Source organism: Hylaeus anthracinus, unplaced genomic scaffold (genome assembly GCF_026225885.1).
Source record: "Hylaeus anthracinus isolate JK02 unplaced genomic scaffold, UHH_iyHylAnth1.0_haploid 11989, whole genome shotgun sequence".
NCBI lineage: Eukaryota > Metazoa > Arthropoda > Insecta > Hymenoptera > Colletidae > Hylaeus > Hylaeus anthracinus.
In genome coordinates, this window is record NW_026534337.1 from 8601787 (window position 1) to 8621108 (window position 19322).

The window sequence follows — 19322 nt, forward strand, 5'->3', positions numbered from 1 at the left end:
TGGTCACGGTGTAATTTCCTTGCTCATCAGAATTCTATATTCTAATGCATGCTGTACTGTGTACAACTATAGTATGATCTAGGAGATTGTACGGCTACCAATCAGACCTACTGGCCAACTCCTCGTCGCTGTACAGTTAAAGTCGAACTACTGTGTCTTTGAAAATAGAGAGCGAATAAACAAATCGAGTAGTAGTACCTCTAATTTGGAGCACAGTTAACATATTTTAGTATTGTAAGAGAAAGTGCAACTCACAGAAGTGGTTCCCTGGTCCTGCGTAGTGGTGGCCCTTGTAAGCTGCGAAGAGTCCGGGATTGATTCCAATCTGCGACAAAAGTTAAACCCGTCACATAGGAATAATTCCAATTAAAATGATTTACATAAATACTTGTTAGTCCTCGTCGGCGGAGTTAAACGATATTACACTTAATAAGGAGTGAGAATATTTTGTAAATATACATGTGTAGAGCGATTCTAAGAACTGGGACACGCTGTAACTCTTTCCTAAGAGCAACAATTCCATAAAATTATTATTTCCATATTTTAAAGTGTCCCATTTAACGAACCTGAAACTTCTTCGCTTAAATAATTTCTTTCTTTTTTTTTTTTTTTTTTTTAAATCTACCTGTCAACAATTTTCTATCGTAAAAATTACAGACTCAGTAAAGTATTTATTACGTACATTTCCTTGCTTCTTGGAAGTCGTTGCAACTTACTTTTCCTATATAATTTCTCCGTTAATCCAATTAGCGAAGCGTTAAGATATTTTTCTTCCCTTTGCTCTGTACAGGAAAAACATGAAAATCGTAATACAGGCGTGTCTTTAGACTTCAGATTTTAACCAGACGTACCAATTAAGGGTTTATCCAACGCAGTACGTTATAAAATAAATTGTTAGCGATAAATAGAGAGAAGCAAATAATATCGAAACTTGATGAAAGCAAATCTAATGGCTACGCTCTTAATTTAGTTTCATCGGCGTTCATCAATTTATCCACGATGCGGAAAGCCTCGACTTCAATCTTGCACAAATTATTACGCGGCAAGCTTATTTCCAACTAGTTTCCGTGTTCGTCGATAGGGTTATTGTCTTGGCAGCTTTGTTCGACGAGCATAGTTCCCATCCTCCGATCGCTCAATCGCCGACGAATCTGATCTCCGATTCGAACACAAACTTATTAGAATTTACGCTACGTTTTTTCCCCTTTTTTGCTTTTATATGTATCAAAGATAATCTAGAGCTCTCGATTATTTGGCAATATTAACACGACTATCTTATTCATTACAACTGTAACTCTTAGAAATTAAATCGAATTAAACATATCAGTAATCATTTTTTATACAATGCTTGCTGGATGTAGACTAGAATCCTATCTAAATTAATTATTGCAATTTTTCATTCCACTTTCCTCCTATATTATTTAAAATTGTCGCAAAAACGTCGCTTATCGAACAAATGCTAATTAAAATTCGCTCTCCACTGCTTCGTATCATCAAATAACTTGCAATCAAACTCGCAACTTCGAAAACCTATCGATAATCGAGCCCCCCGATTTCTAGCTTCGATTTCATTTAATAACTCTCGGATCGACGGAACGTAAATAAGGAAAAATCCACGAAAATTCGTACAATACATGGAGACAGAAGAGCGACTCTTTCGTGCTCGTCGAAAGAATCCATGAACGTAAAGAGTTGGGGTGGGGCATACGTGCATGTGTACGCGAACGTCGGTTTTTGCAGTTCCTTACCGGTGAATTCCTTTCCCGACACGATACACGTGTTCGGATTTCACGTGCACGGTTCTTACCCGCGATTATGCAACGCGGTAGACACAGGTGTGGTAGTACCTGTTGCGCAACCACATTATCTTCGCTCTTCGCTTCGTCGGTTGGACAATTAATAACGACAAAGTCCAAGGATACGGGACAGGGACATTGTTAGGCGCGTGTCCTCGACGCTGCTGCAACTTTCGGCTCGTTGTTTCCGACGCAAACGTGACCATCGTACGCGGTAACCGGCGGCTTTACGTCGCGACAAAATTATGAAAAACAGTGCCGTCTTTATACCTTTTTTATACTTGAAACTTTTGGAAATTTATTTGCCGATTGTGTTAGGGTTTGATTAAAAATGGTACAGGGTTTCTCATTAGTTGATATTTTTGCTAAAATTCTGAGTTTCTGTTTTATGAACTGTAATTACTAGTGCTTATCATTATTTTGTGTCGTGAAATATCTTGGATAATTCAAAGGACGAATGAACCTTCCATCGCACCTGCGTTTTTGCGAAATTTTTCCCAAATTCGTTTGAAACATGTGATTTTAACCATGGAATAAAATAAAATATTTGTGCACAACATACCAATTTTTTTTTTTTTTTTTTTTTTTTTTTTGTGAAGGGTATGAATAAAAACATTCGTTCATATGAAGAGCCACTTCGCATTGTTTGAACATATAAAAAGCTCCTCTCTGTGTTTTATGAGGTATGCAAACTTTGCACCTTTTCCGTATATTTTTATTATTCTTCATTATTTTGTTTTATGGAGGAAAAAAAGCACATGAAAAAAATATTGACCATCGGAATTTAACAAGTGCAGAATTCAACGATGTTTAAAAGTTACAGTACATGTTACAACGATTATAGTAACGGTAACACGTGTCCACATTTCGATGCAACGATTTTACTTTTTCTATACGCTAATGTAAATTGTTTATCCACCGTTGGTTCATCGTGGACTCGAAAAATTGAACCGAGTATCACAAGTACTGTTTAATGTATTATATAAAATTACAATGTAGTATGTTATTTAATATTGTTAACGATTAAGTGACATTGGAAGGAAGTTCAAAGTACGCGATTCAAATTAGTCACCTTGATAGTTAGAACGTTAACACTTTACCAACAGGTAAGTCTATGAAACAGTTTCTTTCAATGGCAACCAATGTCTTTTTGTATATTACCAGGATAATATAATGCTATCCTGGTAATATGAACCTCTGAACGTCATATGAATATAGAATGAAATATTGCATAAACATTAACCCCTTGCACTCGACAGGTGACCCTCAGTGACTAAGACTCAGTCACCGCTAAGTTTGACGTAGCAAATCAACCAGCAATAACGTCTTCTTTAGGTTTAGTTTCTTCGGAACTCGGACTGTCAATAAAATGACAATCAAGCTACGTCTTTAAAGTCGATCTAAGCTAAGCATTCGTGTCAATAGAGTGCTAAGATACCACCTCGAGTTCCTGGTAGATACCAAAAACAAGGCCTCGAGTGCAAAGCGTTAACATGAAAACGAGTCCAATACATAAAATAAATATGGTACGATACCAACATTGCAAAAATAAAAACTATTAACCATTTGCACTCGAGAGGTGACTCTCAGTCGCCACTAGCTTTTCTTTAGGTTTAATTTCTTTGAAACTCGAAGTGTCAATAAAATAATCGTCGAAGGGGTAAGGGTGGTTTGATTTTCAAATCTTAAATTACGGATCTCATTTTCGATGTCAATATAATCTTAGCATTCGTGACAATAGAATGCTAAGAAAGCATCTCAAGTTGCTAATAGATACCAGAAAAAAAGTCCTCGAGTGCATAGGGTTAAATTTAATTACACGTCCAACCCTTGGTTCTCAAAGCGTTACCACGTCTCACCAGCAGAAAGCTGGAGCACACGATTCCCCGGAAACAACCTCTCCCCTCGCCAAAAATGAAAAAAAAAAACTACCAAGATCCAGTCAGAAATCGGTGAAAACGAGTATAGAGGGTCGCGGTTCCTCGGTGGAAATCGCGTTATATCGTTTGTCGCGTACGGATGGTTGAGTCCTCTCCCCTCCGTACATAAAGTACGTATCGCATTAGCGCGTTAACGCCAATGCGTTAGCCGGTCGGTCGGCGTCGAATGGCGCTACGGCCGGGATAAACGAGGATAAAATGACGGGGGTTGGGCGACCAGGGTGGGGGTGCGGAATTGTCGCCGATTGAAAACAACGCGCGTCGATGAGACTCGGCCCGGCCAGCTCTGGGTTAGGGGGCCGCGGGGATGTGCTTCGAGGGTGACTGGGAACAGTGGTTGTAGAGGAGGGCACGGGAGGGGTCGGTGAGGTTCGAAATCGGGGTTGTCCAGGGGTAGAGGGCCCCGACGAAGGCCGACACTGGTGTCCCGCTGCGTTCGATTACAACGACGCCCGTAATAACCGAATTGCCCACGGCCCGTTAAAGCGTTTACACCGTTTGACGGATGATCGACCACGCTGACTACACGTTCCGCGCGTAATATATGAATATGAACCAGCCGCTAACGGACTCCCCCGTCACCAGGTCGTAATTCTGTCGTTGCCGTTGCATCCTTGTCTCCGGATCGCCAAGAATTTCGCGTCCACCCTTCCTACGCCAATTTAGGTCAATTTCGACTCGCGAGGACTGGGATGCCTCGACATGGACACACGATCTTCATGGGGTTTTATTCTTCTTAACCTCTTGGGGGATGGATTTTAAATTCTAGATTTCTTAGAATAAAATATCTTTTATAATTCCTTTTTTCATATTTATATGACAGGAGTATAGAGTATACCTCCCTTCGATATTATATATTTTTTTAATTCTAGAAAACCCTCGAGAGATTCAGAACACCCGTTCGATAGCCCCAGAAACTGAACATACGAAACATCTGTGCCTACACTCCCCATCAATATTAGTTTCTTCTCATAGCACAGCCATCGCTTGCGCATTGAACATCGCATCGCACTTCTCCTCTTGCAATAAGAACTACTTCAATCCCTACTTTACTTTAACCCAACCATCATATTAAAATACACAGCATCCACCACAATTCGACTATACTCCGAGATAAAATTTGAACAACCCTGCAGACACTCGACGTTCTTCAGCCGGTCTTCGAAAAGCGTACTTCTTCGTCTGGCATGCCTCCCGCGGCGAGCGTCAATTCCGGCGCGACGCGATGTCGACAATGTGCGACACGCAATTATTTACAAAATTCCGCGCTTCGTCACCCAGCGTGTAACGTGCGTCCGGCCTCGCGCGGTTCCGGTTCTTCAGTCGCGTTTCGTCTCGCAGCGTGGGCCCCCCTCCGTACAAAGTTTCTGCGCGAAAAGCAAACTGGCCTCGAGGACGTCCGGATTTTCGCGCCTGGGCCCCGAGAAGAATAATAAGAAGAACGATTCCTGCCTCCGGCGACTTTCAGATGAAACAAAGAGAACGAGACGAACGTCAAAGTGGCGCGGCACAACTACGAGCGGTGCAGCAGCTGTAGGACGCGTAACGATTTCGATCGGCACGGTTGTTGGACGAAACGACGCGCGGCTGGCAGCGAACGCGAGGGCGCACGGAGTTCGCGCTCGTTACCAACGTCAAGCGTGATAACCGAATTGGGTATGGACCATTAAAGCGATTACGACACCTGACGAACGCGCTACAAACGGCCATTTGTCGTCGTTACGTTCCTACCGTCTCGCTACCTTCGAGATGGATTTTCCTGCTAACTAGACGCCCGTTATGCCGACGGCTAATCGGATTAATCGCGTCCTACGCCTGCGAAAAACGACCCGACGACGATGCGCCACGAAAATTCACGGATCCGGGGCCCAGGTGACGTCGAAGATGCCCTGCGACAGACCAGGGGGACACTCGACGCTGGAAATCGTACTTTTGATTTCTTTTTAAAATTGCTCAGTTATCAACCGACGAATTTTGATAATTGATCCATTTGGTACATTTCAGTTTCGAATGGATTCTAATATTTTGAATAGAGACGGGTTCGTATTGGAAATATAGGCGGTGGGATAAATGAGCTAGACTTTTAACCCTTTGCGCTCGAGAGACACAAATGTAAGACTGGTACATTAAGTGTTATGTTACACGACTTTACACCTTCAAAAACGAAACCGACTTACTCCATCAATTTTTGAAATTAAAAGACGGGATAACTCCTCGTTAATAATTTTATTTTTTCTTAGTACCGCCCCGAAGTTTCAGTATTAAAAGGACAGACTTTTAGTCGAAAATTGTGATTTTTTCGTATTTTTTAAATCTCAGACAGTTCGTTACAATATGATATCGTCTAAGATGACGATCTTCAATTCCTAGCATATATAATACACCACATTTTTGTGGTCCACATTCTCTTCCAATTCTTTTTCACTCCTCGGTAAAAATAAAAAAGAAAAAAACATGCAAAACATTCGATCCAACACGTGGTCAGCAACAAATTGACCGTTTAATTTACTTTAACCCACCAATGTACGCGTTCACATATTTATTTTCGGACAACGATGTAGTTATTGAATTTCTCGCTCGGATATTTACAGATAGATGTTATTCAAATAAATTCGACGTTCCGTCCGCGTACATGTTTTTCTGCCTAACTATCCACTATGTAAACGTTATATTGAAAACAAGAGAAAAAAAAATCATTCTCACCCTCGCATGTAAATACAAGAATACAAAAATGAAAATATGCGATCTACGGAGCTATTCACTCCTCACTGTCCACACTTGCCTCGATTTTTGATATTAGACATTTTTTCCAATCAATTGTACAATCACCACGATTACCAAGACACCATAAATTCACAGTTGACGAATTTCCCTCCCAGATTTCATGGATGCAGCTCGAGACAAATCGATTTCGGAAGGATAAGCACTATCCGAGTTTACATTACAACTCAAGTGGATTCGCTTAAACGAATGTACGAGGGTGGTTCAAATATAAACGAGACTTTTCGCGGACCAGCGCGGTGCACATCGGCGGGCGTTGCTGCAGCAACACGGACTTGTTTATTCGACGCGTCTGACATTGTTTGGTACTGTGCATACACGTCCGTAAACGGTCGTTTATCATTTATCACCGCGAGTGAGCAACAAGTACCCAAGTTCGACTGCGCAACTCGTCATCATTAAATTCTTGTGCAATCAAGTCGTTCAACCGACCGTAATTTTGCTAAAGTTTCCGAGAGACGATTTGGTAACGATAACACGTTATCGAGGTCTCGAATGATGCAAATGATCCGGACGAGCGTCTTTGTTCCTTCTTTTTTTATTTATTTTTCTCGCGAGGGCTGCGGCGAAGCGCAGAATTTAATCCGCGCCCATCGATCACACAGCGGCACAACGCCGCAGAAAATTGAACGCATTCGCGAAATTATTCTTGGCGAATTACGAATCGCCGCGCGTGAAATGATCGAAACAACCCGAATTATCCTCGATGGAGCAGAAAATTATAATAGTTCGGTCCTGTGTTAGTTGTTTCAATGTTACGATTTAAGGTTGCACGATCATCTCACGTGAATCCTATTGGGCTATTGTTACCGTAGGTTTATGGAGATTACTTGTCAGATTTCTGTTGTATTACCGAAGTAATGCTTTCACGAGTAATGTTCATTTCTTGGGAATTTCTTTTAACTAGAAAGCTTAAACAAGAATGAATTTTTATGTACGCTTGTCTTATTGTATGAATACGAAGTCAGCTGTCCATTAATGCTTTCAAGAGTGAATTTCATTTATTGGAATTAACTAGAAGACTTAGATAAGAATGAATTTGGATGTGCGCTTATCTGTTTATGTAGATAAAAGTGATTCTAAGCGAAAAATTTAAATGGTTAGGTCTGGATTAGATCTCGGTTACTTTCCTTGTGAAATTTGAAATGAAGTCAAAGTGATTTTGTTTCGTAAACCTAGTATTAACACGTTGATTGCCAGGCTGATTCACATGGAAAGGTCTGGAAGACGAAAATTTTGTCTCGGGACAATTAGAAAGTATAGAACCTAACATTTGTCATATTACTTATTTCTATATTCTCATTTACGAATTCTCTCCAGATTTGTTTTCATTAATATGTAGCTCTTAAAATTAATCGTTGAAGTTCCTTCATGAAAAGCTCTGTCACCTATATATAGGTAACTTGGCGTTCCACGTGTTAGGAGACGTCCCTATTCCCTATTTTTTAGATCTTATCAGTATAACCAAAATTGAACATAGAAAACAGAAGAATTGAATTCTTATTGAAACTATCCTGGTTGCGATTTGCCACTACAGTATTGTCTCGAAATAAGCAACTGTTTTCCGCCTCGAAATAAGCAACTCGCCGGTCCCGACCAACTTGCTTATTTCGAGACAATAATGTACCGGCAATATTATTAATTCCAGCGATCTTAGGAAAAATCCGATGTAAAAAGGAGTCATTTGACGAACTTACTATGATGATGTCGAGGTTGCTGGTGAGATGGTCCGGCAGAACCCGCTTGCTGACTTCCTCCTCCGGCATTCCGTCGAATCTGTCGTGCTTCTTCCTCTCTTTGTACGTCTTTGCCCGCTTCTTGGCCTCGGCGAGTTCCGCCCTGAATCAGATTGTCCAATGAGGTCGCGCGGGGATTAGAAATTTAGTTGCGTTTTAAGCGGCGTTCCCGTTATCGTGTTTAGAATTTAATCGCTCACGGTCGTTGTTATCGAATTGGATTAAACAGCGAGGAGACCTCCGGCTTTGGCGCACTCGTAATTCGTTAAGTAACCTTTGTCGATGGGATAAAGCACCGCTTTAACCGTGTTACGGGATCTGATTCGGTCTACGAGGTGGCCCCTCTGGAAATAGGTTACCTTCCCCGCGGTTTTGCATGATAATAAAAAGCATCGTTCGCGAAGCTCGAGTGTTTCGTAGAATTCGATGAAGGAGCGAGCAGTCGATAATAAAAAATGTTGCGCGTGTCTTGGAACTGCATCGACCTTTGGAAGAATTGTGTTCAAAATTGAATTGCGAGTTATAATGTTTGAACTACCGTGCAAGGAATCGAATGCTAAACAGTTTTCAGCGTTAGTCATAGTACACTTTGATCTCGAGAAGCTAATACAAGGTAGGGAATTACAACGGACCTTTGAATTTACATGCGTTGTTCTGCTGATTATGTAACACTCGCGAGCTCTCGAGGACGAATTTATGCGAGAAAAATAAATTCTTTGGAAATTTCAGTTTTTCGTCGATTAATTTGTTTCGTGGCCGCTATGCCCGATGTTCATCGACTTTTTTCGCGTATCGAGTTTTTAAGCAAACTGTTTTGATTGGCAAAAAAAAATTCAACAAAAATTATTCCCGCGCAAAGTCTCTCAGATTTTCGACGGAAACACTAGTCATTTTTTTTTCATTTCGTGTGACGGAAAGCTATTACAATTTCGATTAACGGCGAAAAATTGATTTCTCGACCGCTGCCAATTTTTACCTTTTAACTTGAAATTTTTTTACGGGAATCACGAGGGGCTATTGCGACCGTACGAAGAAGAAATAATAGAACACGTGCCATATTTAATATGGCTTCGATACCAGATGCTGGGACAGATTTAATTTGTCGTCATAATGAACGTAACGACATCAACCTGTAATTTTTTTTATTCTTGCATACTTTGCGTACTTGGAAAAATTTCAGTTTGAAAGTGCCATAGTGCCTGTACAAAATTCGATGGCGACCAGCAAAGGAGTTTTCAGACTTCGATCAACATTTTAATTGTTTCTATTTCAAAAAAATATATTCGTATTCCCGTTGGTCAGTTGAGAGATTTCTTTTATGTAGAATTAATGGTTTATACATTTTTTTAAATAACGAAGTTTATTAAGAAATTTGACTCGCAAACAAACCGATAAACGTTATCGTAAGTTAACTCGGATGTTCTATACTCAAACTGCATTATCAGGTATAACAAGCTACGACATCGATTAGTCGAAGCAAGGAAATCCTTCCTTAGCGAAGACGAAGTGTAGTCGATTTCGTGGTTAAGAACATAGGTGGCAAAAAAACGCTCGCGCGGATTTACGAAAAATCGAGTATTTTTTTTACCACCGCAACGCAATTGAGCTTGCAAAAATCGCGTGACGGTGAAATTGACTGCAGCTAAATAACGCGAACTGCTCGCGAAAGACCCGTGCTCCATGCGACGAATATTCCAAATAATTTCTGTTTTATTGTCCATCGATTTAATCCACGCGCGTGCCGTACGTTCAAACACAAAAACCGGTTACAGAGGCATTCGCTTTTCCGATCAATTACCGAGTGACGCCGCGTTTCCGTTTCGGGGGGAGAAAAAAAGATGCTTTTAACCCTTCAAGCTCGATGCCTGCGTGTAGGTGTCCATCGCGTGTCCAGTATTTTAACCCATTGTGAATACGGTGTCCCCTACCTTGAATATCTTACATGCTTCTCGTAGAAAATATTTTCCAGAATTTTACAGGGTGTCACCACCTTGAATATCTTACTTGTTTTTCGCAGAAAATAATTTCCAGAATTTAATGTGGGGATCTTGGATGAAATAAAAGTTATGTTTATACGGGAGCAAAGAACATTAAAACAAAGAAGGTAAACATTCAGTTGCGAGTTTTTCAAGTAAAATTTTCGAATCTGTTCCACGTGAGTGGTTCGAGCAGTCGATCTATTAAACTTCGCTACCCTTAAGTGTCGCGGGCTCGTCTTGACTCCACGACACTTGACCCTTAAATGCCCAAAGTTTCAGATTTGATAACGGGCTTTTAAATCGAATTGTACACCTGCAATGGTTTGTTTTTAATATTTGACTGTATGTCAGCTATCAAAATTGCTCAAATAATAAATACATTCATATTTTCTTTAAATTTAATTTGGAAGATCAGGCTTCTAAAAGTTAACGACGAGTCACTTCGTCTTTGCAATTTTGGGAGACGGGCAAAATTCTCACGACGTATCAATGATCAGCCAAACATATTCCAGTCTCGAAATATAATATAATTCACAAACTATTCCCTCATATTTCCTTTCTAGATTTCCAAAAAGCAATGTTCCAAATTCCACAAAGCAATGCGCACCACCGTTCCCGCCATAACTGGCAACCACTGTTGGATTGCTATCCACCGCATCAAGATTCGAATCTGCAAAGTGATTCGTCCCATCGGCCGAAACACTTTCTTCGCGGATCGGGGTCGAAAATCTGCCGCGTGATCGAGTTCGAAAGCGGAGCATTATTTACCGCGAGCCCAGTTCTTGGCTGGTAAACTAAATCCGCCAGCGGACAGCTATAATCGAGTCTAGTCGCATCGACCCACGTCTATCGACCTCGCCGCCTATTATTATTTAGAATGAACTCTAGCCGTCGACCGCGAACTCTCGACGCGCAACCCGGTGTACTTACCGAAATTATGCCGTAAATATGCGACCGATTCCGCGGGTCTCGTTAACGCGATTATCGAATTGTGCAAGCGTGTCGCGGCCCAAACGCCGGGACCTTTGCCCTTTCTGTCAGCCTCGAAACCTTTTAATAATAACGACCGCGTTCCGCAGACCCTCGAGGTTTCCCGTCGCGAGACTCTTAACCAGTGGTGCGCAAAATCCACCCCTTTTACTGGGTCTATCCCTCCGAAATGCAGTTGGAAAGCATGCTCGAGAATCTATTGGGAACACGTTGGGGTGTAATTTCGAAAGTATATCCATGGGAGAGGAATATTTTTGACTGATTCTTGCGGAGATACTCGAGGAAAATGTTGCTCAAGACCTAAATAATCAAGATTTTAGTCGATTTATTGGTCGATTAGCCTGGAAGGTGTTGGTTCCCTGTCTAAAAGACGCGTGGCTATAGCACTTAAAGTCGCAAGTATCGATATCAGGAAATTTGTTCTAATTTCTATAGCAGAGCTATTGATAAGGTTGGCAAATAACTGTAGATACTTTGATAGATAGAACTAACATAAGTACACTTTTACTCCAATTCGTACAAACTCTTAATGTTCATATGCTCTGTGTTGATACATCGTCGAAATTGAAGTTCTTTCTCTTTAATCTCTTCTTATCATCAGTGGCCGAGTTTCAGCGAACTTCGCTTTATCTCCATACTTTATTTGACCCACTAGGGAAAAAGATTGCGCACCACTGGCCCTAACCTTACTTTAAACGCGAAGTTGACTTTGTCGGATAGTTTGCATAATGTGAACGATATCCTGGTCTCGGGCTGTGCAATTAAGCCGAGTTTAAATTCTTCGAAGAAACCGGCTGAACGGTCGTTTCCAACGATCCAGTCTCGCGCTTTATCCTAAGTGTCTTGTCCGCGTCGACTGATTCTAGATTAAGAAGCGCGACGCGTGCCACCGGGTTTCTCGTTTTTCCTCCGTTACCAGCGTGTGCTTCGCTTTGCGTTAGAAGAAAGGGGCACAGCGAATTCTTTCAAGGAGTCACGATTCCTCCCTCCCTAACTGTCGCAGAATTAACTTCTGTACGCCATCGACAACGTTCTGGGATACTAATCGGGCTTCTAATTTGGAAAGGTGGAATTTTCTTCTGGATAAAATTATTTACAGGAGGCTCTATTTAATGTCTCGGCACTACTGTGGCTTCTTTTAGAAAATACCAAAATATTTTGAAGTGAATCTGTACAGTTACTGATGCAATGAAAATAGACTTAAGGCTCAATTCACTTAATTCCTCTAAATTAAATGTCTTGCAGTCTTGATTTAATATCTTGACTTGAAAATATTTTCAATCACACTAGTAGTGTATGCACTTAAAGTGAATTCTGTATTAAGTGAATTTCTTTGTTTCCCATGTGAATGCTGCAATTTCGAAACTCTAAAGTGCAGTGGATGCTTAGACTGACTAGTGTGTGTACACATTCTACTGAAAATGTCATCAAAAACCACCCCTTGATATTCCGAAGTAACGATAGATATCCCTTTATTAAATGCACTATCTAACTCAATTTTCCTACACCCCTTCCTTGTTGTGTCGCACTTTGAGCTAATCCAAGCGATACTTTGAAAGAATTCACTGGGAATTTATTTATGATAAGTATGTATGAGAATTCTTACTCTTCTCGGGTGAGAATCATTTCGGATTTTCTCTTGCGGCCTCGCTTCTTCGGCTGATGGGCGGCCAGTTGGGGGTTGACGTTGCCGTTCATCACGCCAAGGTTCATCTGAAGATGTTGCGGTCCGGACATCGGACCCGGCGGCGTCGACGTAGGCGTAGCAAGGGATGTTTGACCTCCAGGACACGTCATGTTCTCGGGGTTGCCACCAGGACTGCTGGCCGTCCTCATACCGCCCATCGACATCTCCTCGTCGACGAACGAGTACGGGTCCACCGGGGTCTCGCACTTGATCGCCACCTGCGAATAATCATCGCACACCTTTCTTTCGGTTATCTACGTCGCTTTTAAAAGTATTCGGGAAAATGAACTTCTCTTGGGGAGATACTAGGCGATACCAGAGGTATTAACACGTCTTCGAAGGTTTCTCGATAAAAAAACAAACACATGACACAACCGTCGATTAGAAGCGAACGTTAATTAGCCGGTTCTTGTGTTCACTTGACTACAATGGCGACACACACTTGCCGCTTATGAATTCCACGCGCAGCTAATTTACATTTCGCATTGGTCGACTGTTGGAGACAGAATGGCGAGAATTTTAAATTTAAATTCGTATTCAAACTTATTCCTATTTCCGACAACATTTTTTTTTCTTTATCTAGGTTTTAGTCACGATTTTAAAAATTATATAGAGCGAAAAAATTGTTGATATCCTCGAGATTCGAACGTTTCCAAGCACGACCCGATATATCGTGTAGATCTCATTATACAAATAAACGGGCGGGGTCTTTCGTTTCCCGTTATCGCGTTTTTCTTTTATCGAACGGCGCCCGCGTCTGTGTTTTCCCGGCCGGAAGTAATTTTTCGGAACGTCGAGTGTGAAATTCGCGAGGGCGTACGCTTTAGCGAGCGTGACTCGTTCGCGATGAAACGCCGAAGCGTTTCGTTAGGATGGCCGAGCCGAGGTTCTTTAACGCGGGCGCAGTCCGTGTTTCCTTCGTCGACAGGTGCTACATCACAAAGCGGCCAACGACGGCACTCGTCCCGAAAAATTCAGTCAGCTGCAGGGAAATTCATTACGAATTCGCAGTATTTCTTTAGATGTCCGTCCGTTTGGAAAATAAAATTTGGTTCGGCACGTGGAGCACGTGTCGTTATGAGCGTGTGCACTAGCAATCGTAAAATATGTGTTCCGGTGGGTATATAGCCTGAAAATTGTCGGGCCAATAGCGATTGTTGCTTGCATCGAGAATACATCCACGCTACCACTTTGCCAACGGCACTCAATTTCTCTCTGGCGAATCCTCCTTGACAAGAAACGTGTTGGATCATCTTTTTCCAGGGACACGACCAGAAACCGGGAAATTTCGGTGATTGAATGGAAATTAAATTCTTTACAAACTGGGTGTTGCGTTCATTTAATTTTCGCTCGAGCTGTGTTTACTATTTGGAATCTTGGAGAATGTTGCTTATCGTCGTGGATGGTTAGGTCAAGGATAAGTAATTATCTGGCCCCCTAGATAGGCAGATTGCGTAACTTTAGTTTTATCGGGGAAAATGTCTGCGGAATACGATTAAATGCGCGACAGAGAGCTTACTGATATCATCGATATCGTAAAGTGAGAAATTAGTGAGGATTGTCGCAAACTTCGTGAAACTAATGACGACCTCCATTTTGCGATATAGAATTCATTTTAGGAGTATATTTTTACCGTGACTTTTGAACGAAGCTCCATCAAATCTATATATTATACATTCCTTTAACATTTAACACATTTAATGCAATCTCAGTGGATCCCTTAACCTGGAATGCTTTCTATAACACGATAAAAATCATGTATTTATGAATACAAGAAAGACTTTTGCGAACATTTAATTTCGATCCGAAGAAGTCTCTAACAATTTTTCTCATTGTAACAGTTTTTCTCATTCAACGAATCGATATCAACGAAAGTAACTTAATATTGAATTAATTAATTCCACCTTCTTCCACCTACAGATCTCAGAATCTCAAAATTTGTTCTTCCCGAAAAAAGCGCACCTTGCACATCCTAGACAGCACTGTTTTAGTCATGTGTGTTTCCATGTTCTAAACAATATCGAACTTTCTATTTCCTTTGAGGAAAAATGAGAGCAGCCACTCGAGTGCATCTTTGCGTAGCGTTCACGCAAAAATAGATTAAGACGAATGCCTTGCCATTATCCCAGAGAGATATTGGCCGCGACCTTCGGGACGAATCGTGCGGCACGAAAGAAGGAAAGCGAGGAGACGCCATGACCGATTATCTTTCAGCTTTTTAGCCTCGATCTGGGGTTATCTCGGACCAAGAGCTCACGTATACGTATGATCCACTCGCGTGAAACGGGTGACGACGTTGAAAAATCGAGACGATCTTCTGCCTTCATTTTGGTGTCCACGGTGTTTCCTCGAGCAAAGAGGAGACACTGTTCGATAGAGACGCGAGAAAACATTTCTTTATGACGAAGTCTGTGGATGAATTAAATGCAATCGAAAGTATTAAATCGAAACAATTTACACGCGCGAAATAAATGATAAATTTTGATATCTCTCAATTTAGGAATCGGAAATTGTGTTTCCTTCTCTTCTTCTGTAGTCGTCATTTAGAAACTACTGGTACACACCCTGGTGCATCCAGTATTTAGTCGAAGAAACAGGGTCGAAACGAATTCGGTCGAAAAACGTGTCGAAGAGAACTCGAAGAATTGACGTGTATCGACGACGAAGAAGGCAGACTCGATCTGAAGCAATGTCCATAAATTCGAGACGTGTCTGCGTTTAACGATTTAATCGAGGAGCAACCTGTACACCAAATTTTCGTTACGTCGAGCAGGACTCGAATTTGGCGTGGAACGAATTTCGTCCGACGATTCCATTTCGGTCTTCGTCAGCTAGTGTCAGGTCAGGTTTGCATTAAGTTGCTTGGAACTTTGAGAAATATCGCTGAGGTACTCCTGGTAGAATAGACTATTTATTTTCATATGTTTTTTTAAAAGAATTCCACCGAAAAATATTCAGTGCAACCACGTAGTAACTCGAGAAGAGCAGCGAACTATTCGTTTCCTATATAACCTTTCTCGTTTTTTATTTAAATCAAACTTGATCTTCGAAAAACCAGATATGGATAGACGATTCTTCGCGGATCCAAGATGCACTCCGTGGGTTCTTATGTCATCCGCGGTCCGCGTGAAACATCGTTGCATAAGCCGACTGTAAAACTAACATCAATATGCAAATCGACCGCGCACAGCATTACGAAAGTACCCAAAGTGCCGATTGCGCGCGTCTTTATCGCGCAATTTATCGACCGTAATCCTGATCGGGAGTCGCCAGATCTAGCCGCGGCTTGGACCGATCGTACGTTGTCTTTATTGAGCAATAATTTCTGTGTTTTATTCCCCGATATTTTTCCTTTGTAATCACCGATTACCTCTCGGTTACGTGTCGCGATTAATTCAGCGACGCTAACCGCAGCCACTCGTGATTTTTATCCTTGGCGACCTTTCTCTCGGCTTCGCGTTGCCACAGTCCCGTCGACACCGCGTTTCCACGCTCTGGGGAGTTCTCCAGGAGAGCCAACACTTTTTTCACTGAATTTTGTATACATCAAATTTGTCAACGTTGACAAGGCTTTTGATGTACTCGGTATGTAGAAATTAACGCCGGGCTAAATTAATGTATCGATCGCTACGTCACTCATATATATAGCTGACAGTCCTTTCCATTGGAGAGTTTTCTATTTTATGTAGTTACATAGAAGAATTAAGGGGTAACACCACTACAGAGGCTGAAAAAAAATCTAACTTTGGTAATTGATTTTGAGAGTATCGCAAAAAAAATATGATTTCTTTTTACAGGGTTTATTTAACACATATTGAAGTATAAACAAATATTGTTGTATTATAATTTTAGTACAAAATGACAGCGACAAAGCGAGTCTTCCAAATTGGCTCTTTTTTTAAATGCCTTCACGGATGGTTTTCTTGTTGTGTATAAAATCTGGAACACACAACTAAAAATTTGTATAATCTATACACTATTGACTATAGAAGTATGTAGGGTTTTCTTTTTAAATCAGATATTGTAGAAATAGCACACGAACCCATTTTTTGGTCAAGAAATAAATACTAAATTGTTAATAAAAACGAAAGTGTACATTAAATAAAAAAAAAACCGCTACGTACTTCTGTAGACAACAGTATATGTATTATAAAATTTGTTGGTTTTTTGTTTCCAAATGTTATACACAACGAGCAAACCGTCCTCTCTTGAAGGCATTTAAAAAAAAAAAGTCAATTTTGACGACTCGCTTTGTCGCTATCATTTTGTACTAAAATTATAATACAACAATTTTGTTTTGTACTTCAACACGCGTTAAATAAACCCTGTAAAAAGAGATCAAGTTCTTTTTGCGATACTCTCAAAATTAACTATCAAAGTTAGGCCTTTTTTCAGGTTACACCTTAATTCGAAAAATGAATTTTGATGGAATTATTTTATTATCCCTACAAAAGTGAATTCCGGTAGAAATGTTCAATAATATTAATCTCAGTCAACGTGTTATTATACACCGATGCAGAAAATCCTCATCTAAGTTTCAGACTGTTTCTAAACGAGTCCCTAGATAAAGAATTCATATGACAATTTCTAAACGTAAACCACAGATGCGTTCAGATTGTAATCAACCCTCGCATTTTCCTCCTCAGCCTCAGAATTCCCACCCACCTAAAAAATCTAAAACATTCCCCAAGTTCTAAACATTTCCACAATTTCCGCCGTGGAAGTCGAGCAACCCTCCAGGACCAATGCAAAAATACCTCCTGCCCGATCGTTTCGCTCGTCTGGCACCGTCTAATGCAATCGATTAGTCGTTGATAGAAAGTTGTTCGTTCGCGCTTCGAAACGTCGGAGGAGCGTTCGAAAATAGTCGCGTTGCATATCGGATGACCTAATGATTCCCTCCTGTACGGAAATAGGGAAAAACTCACCTGTCCGAGGGTGGAAGCGGTCGAGCCAGGTTGTTGGGGTTGATGCGCTGTCGCCGATATCGGCGTGAGGGGCGTGTGCGGCGTGTGTGGTGTGTGCGGTGTGTGCGGTGTCAGCGGCGTGTGGTACTGCTGACTGCTGTCACCACCGGTGCTCCTCATCTCGCGATCAGGACTTGTCTCGTATCCGTCATCCCGCGTTTCCTGCTTCACCATCACCCCTGCGCAGAAAAAGGCAACGTGTTAGCAACCCAGATATCAACCTTTGTCAATTTCCACCGAGGGATAAAGGGAAAAAAGCCCGTGGTGGATCCAATCTCGTTAACCCGATCGTCGACGATTTTGATTTACGGTTAATATTAAAGCGGGAGCAATAACTCTTTATACGCGCTGCGTCTATCCTTACTTTCATTTTTGTTTCTTTTATCTCGAATTTACGCGACGTACTTTGCATCGTTGTAGGTAGGTTGGAGGGGTTCGAGGTAGGGATGGAAAGGTAATATATAATCTTAGGAACACTTGGGGCCAAGTATTCCTGCTTGAATGTGCAGTTGAGATTGTTGGAACGTAAAGTAAACTATAATTTTGTAATTTAGAAAGGAAAAGATATTTACGCTGCACGAATGATGAATTATTATTTCGTGGAGTATACCTGTCTGAATATACAGGTGAAGTGATTCGAAATAAAAAGTTAAGTAAAGATATTTACTTGAAATGATTTACGTGAAATGATTCGAAATAAAAGGTAAAGTAAACTATGATTTCGTGATTTAAAAATCAGAAGATATTATTTATACTACTCGTACAGTTCGTTATAATTGCGTGAAGAATGCCTGATGAGTGATGGACGTGAGATAATAAAAATGTATAATAAATTACAATTTCGGTAATAAGCCTTCGATTTAAAGAGCGGAAAAAAAACGTGTGTCGATAATTGGGCCATCACTTTCGCCGAGGCTATCAACCTCGTAATATTCACGTGCCAACGAGATACCCAGGAAGACAATTTTGTGGATACGGTGTATCCTGATAGGCTATTTGAGATACTCAGACACTAGAGAACGGATATCGAACGGTATCTGGTAACGCGAGTAGACCGTGTACTGTCGAATACCGACATCACCCAGATGAATGTTATATAATTGTGACGTTTCCGATCCCCCCACTGTATTTTCATAATTGTAAATAATTGAATACTACTGTCCAGACATTTTTACTTTTTATATCGTAGATAAGATTCCTTCATCTGGCGATGATAGCATGGAGAAACAAGCCAGGCCATAGGATCTTTCTCAAAAAGTGTCACATTTTGTTAAATTTTTTAGCCAGTCACATAAGTATTCGTACCTTTTATGTCCGTTGAAGAAGTTTGTCTAAATTAAATGACAAGTTTGATGTTTTTAAATAAATGTTACATTATATATATATATAGTTATAATGAAACATTTATTTAAAAACATCAAACTTGTCATTTAATTTAGACAAACT

At 40.9% G+C, this 19322-nt stretch overlaps 2 protein-coding genes across 5 annotated transcripts in view; one reads left to right on the forward strand and one right to left on the reverse strand.

The window, feature by feature from the left end:
- LOC128887441 (uncharacterized) overlaps positions 1-19322 on the reverse strand; it is a 118385-nt gene that overhangs the window by 39676 nt on the left and 59387 nt on the right. Inside the window, exons 3-6 of one of the 2 annotated variants that reach the window (XM_054143297.1) lie at positions 17838-18055; positions 12829-13127; positions 8215-8356; positions 256-325 (exon numbers count right to left, since the gene is read on the reverse strand). In XM_054143297.1, the coding sequence (XP_053999272.1) occupies positions 256-325; positions 8215-8356; positions 12829-13127; positions 17838-18055 (729 nt within the window). Of the gene's footprint in view, positions 1-255; positions 326-8214; positions 8357-12828; positions 13149-17837; positions 18056-19322 lie in introns of both variants that reach the window. The other variant, XM_054143296.1, reaches the window with a different exon arrangement.
- The window catches only part of LOC128887437 (uncharacterized), a 143217-nt gene that overhangs the window by 29156 nt on the left and 94739 nt on the right, over positions 1-19322 (forward strand). The window lies entirely within an intron of this gene.